The 1,772-nt window shown below is 46.9% G+C and overlaps 1 protein-coding gene across 1 annotated transcript in view; it reads right to left on the reverse strand.

Moving 5' to 3' along the window:
- Positions 1–4: 4 nt before the first annotated feature.
- Positions 5–1,772, reverse strand: part of LOC104545371 (mitogen-activated protein kinase kinase kinase kinase 4-like) — a gene marked incomplete at both ends in the record, with an annotated part of 51,382 nt that continues 49,614 nt past the window's right edge. The window contains 3 exons of the mRNA XM_010190499.1: positions 5–115; positions 977–1,172; positions 1,586–1,658. Of these exons, the coding sequence (XP_010188801.1) occupies positions 5–115; positions 977–1,172; positions 1,586–1,658 (380 nt within the window). The remainder of the gene's footprint in view (positions 116–976; positions 1,173–1,585; positions 1,659–1,772) is intronic.

Here is a 1,772-nt window from a genome sequence, read left to right on the forward strand (position 1 = left end):
CCACAGCCCTTCTGTCTTCTTTACACCTCTCCTCCTTCCTCTGAATGGCCTTAACCTCTGGCCACCTCTGCTCACACTCCTGCTGCCTTCGGAGCTCCTCCTCTCGCCTCTGATGCTGGAAAAGAGCCAGGGAATAACACTGCTTACGTTACTTTACTTTTGTACCCACCAATTACTTGTGCGTGTTCATTAATCACAAGGCTCGTTTCCTGCAGTGCAGTCACTAACGGGGGACACCCACCACACTGCGCAGCCGGAGCAGAGAGCCATAAGCTGCCACCACAACGACTGCCAAATTTAAATGAAACCTTTGTCCTTTTGGCAGCCGAGGGCAGATTTGCCATTCATTTAAACAGGCATGTGAGATCTCTGCGATGGCTGGCAGCTAATCTAATGACAAAGGTCTTCCCGTCAGTTTGAGAAGGAAGGGTTTTTCCAGAGTCCCCTCGTTTTGCTGGAGCAGCACTGTGCTTCACAAATGCCAGCTCAGGAGTGTTTGCACAATGCTTGAATTTCATTAGATGCTCATGAGAAGACACACGGTGGTGATTTAGCAATGCCTGCGACACCACAGTGTGCCAGACAGCTGAAAAGGCAGCAGCTATCTTGTAACATCCTAGACAGAAGCAGGGCCAGGACTCTGGTTAAGACAGACTCCGAATTGGGCAACACATATGAGAAAGAATTTGGGATCTCTCAACCCATCTGCCTGGGCTTTCACCGTCAAACTCACTCAAGCAAAATGCCCTTCCTCTTCCACCACCAAAACTCAGGGCAGGTTGTCAGCAAAAAAAGGACAGGGCCCATTTAAAATCATTGCATTCCAAAGTGACACAGTTCTCCCAAGGCTAAAGACTACAATCCAGGTTGTGCTGGCAATTTAGCACAGCCTTCTTGCCTTTCAAAGCCTACTCTGTACAGGCACATTGTTTTAGTGGTGATGAGACACGGAACCACAGTACAAGCCAGTCCCTACATCCTCCAGCCTCCTCCTCTGCTCTTTCTGCTGCTCAATCCGCTTCTGCCGCTCCGTTAGCAGCTGCTTCTTGTATTTCTCCTGGTCCTTCAGCTGCTGCTGCTGCCGATGAGGGTCAGAGCGGTTTTTGTTCTCCTGCTGCAGCCTCAGAAATTCACGGCGGAGAGTTGACTCCCCCGGGAGATTAACTATGGAGCTGAAACAAAGCAGAGGTTTCTACATGACCGAACATAACATTAAAGAGAGAACACAAGGTGCGCTGGGAATTGCTTGTTGTCCTGTGTTAGCAAACTAAGATGCTCCAATAAATCTCCAGCAAGTTGACTAAGTATCTGCACTTACTGTGCCACAAAACAGCCTGAAGCTGATTATTGGGTCCTTCATTTGAGAGATTCCTCCGTAATGCAGGGGAACTAAGCAGCAGTTTATTACAGACATCGTACACTCAGCAGTTATATTTGATAGCTACAAAACAGTTAAAGCTACCAGAGGGGATATGGGAGATAAGGGATTCAGAGCAAGTTAAGAAGGCATTCTGGCTGAAGAGAGCTGCCTTCAACGAGACCAGCTCAGGTTGTCAAATTTTTCTATTCCAGTAATAAAATTAACCTTGGTTCTCCTTCATCTTCATTCAGATCATCATCTTCCTCCTCACTTCCACTGTAATCATAGTCCGTTTCTTCTAAAAAAAAAAAAAAGAGAACAATAAACAAACCTCAGTGGAGGATGCTGTTATTTAAGTATGATCCTGAAATCTGTTTCTGAGCACTCAACCTGAACTGCACGTAGCTCAGCA

The sequence above is a fragment of the Mesitornis unicolor genome, unplaced genomic scaffold, assembly GCF_000695765.1.
Source record: "Mesitornis unicolor isolate BGI_N332 unplaced genomic scaffold, ASM69576v1 scaffold18188, whole genome shotgun sequence".
Lineage (NCBI taxonomy): Eukaryota > Metazoa > Chordata > Aves > Mesitornithiformes > Mesitornithidae > Mesitornis > Mesitornis unicolor.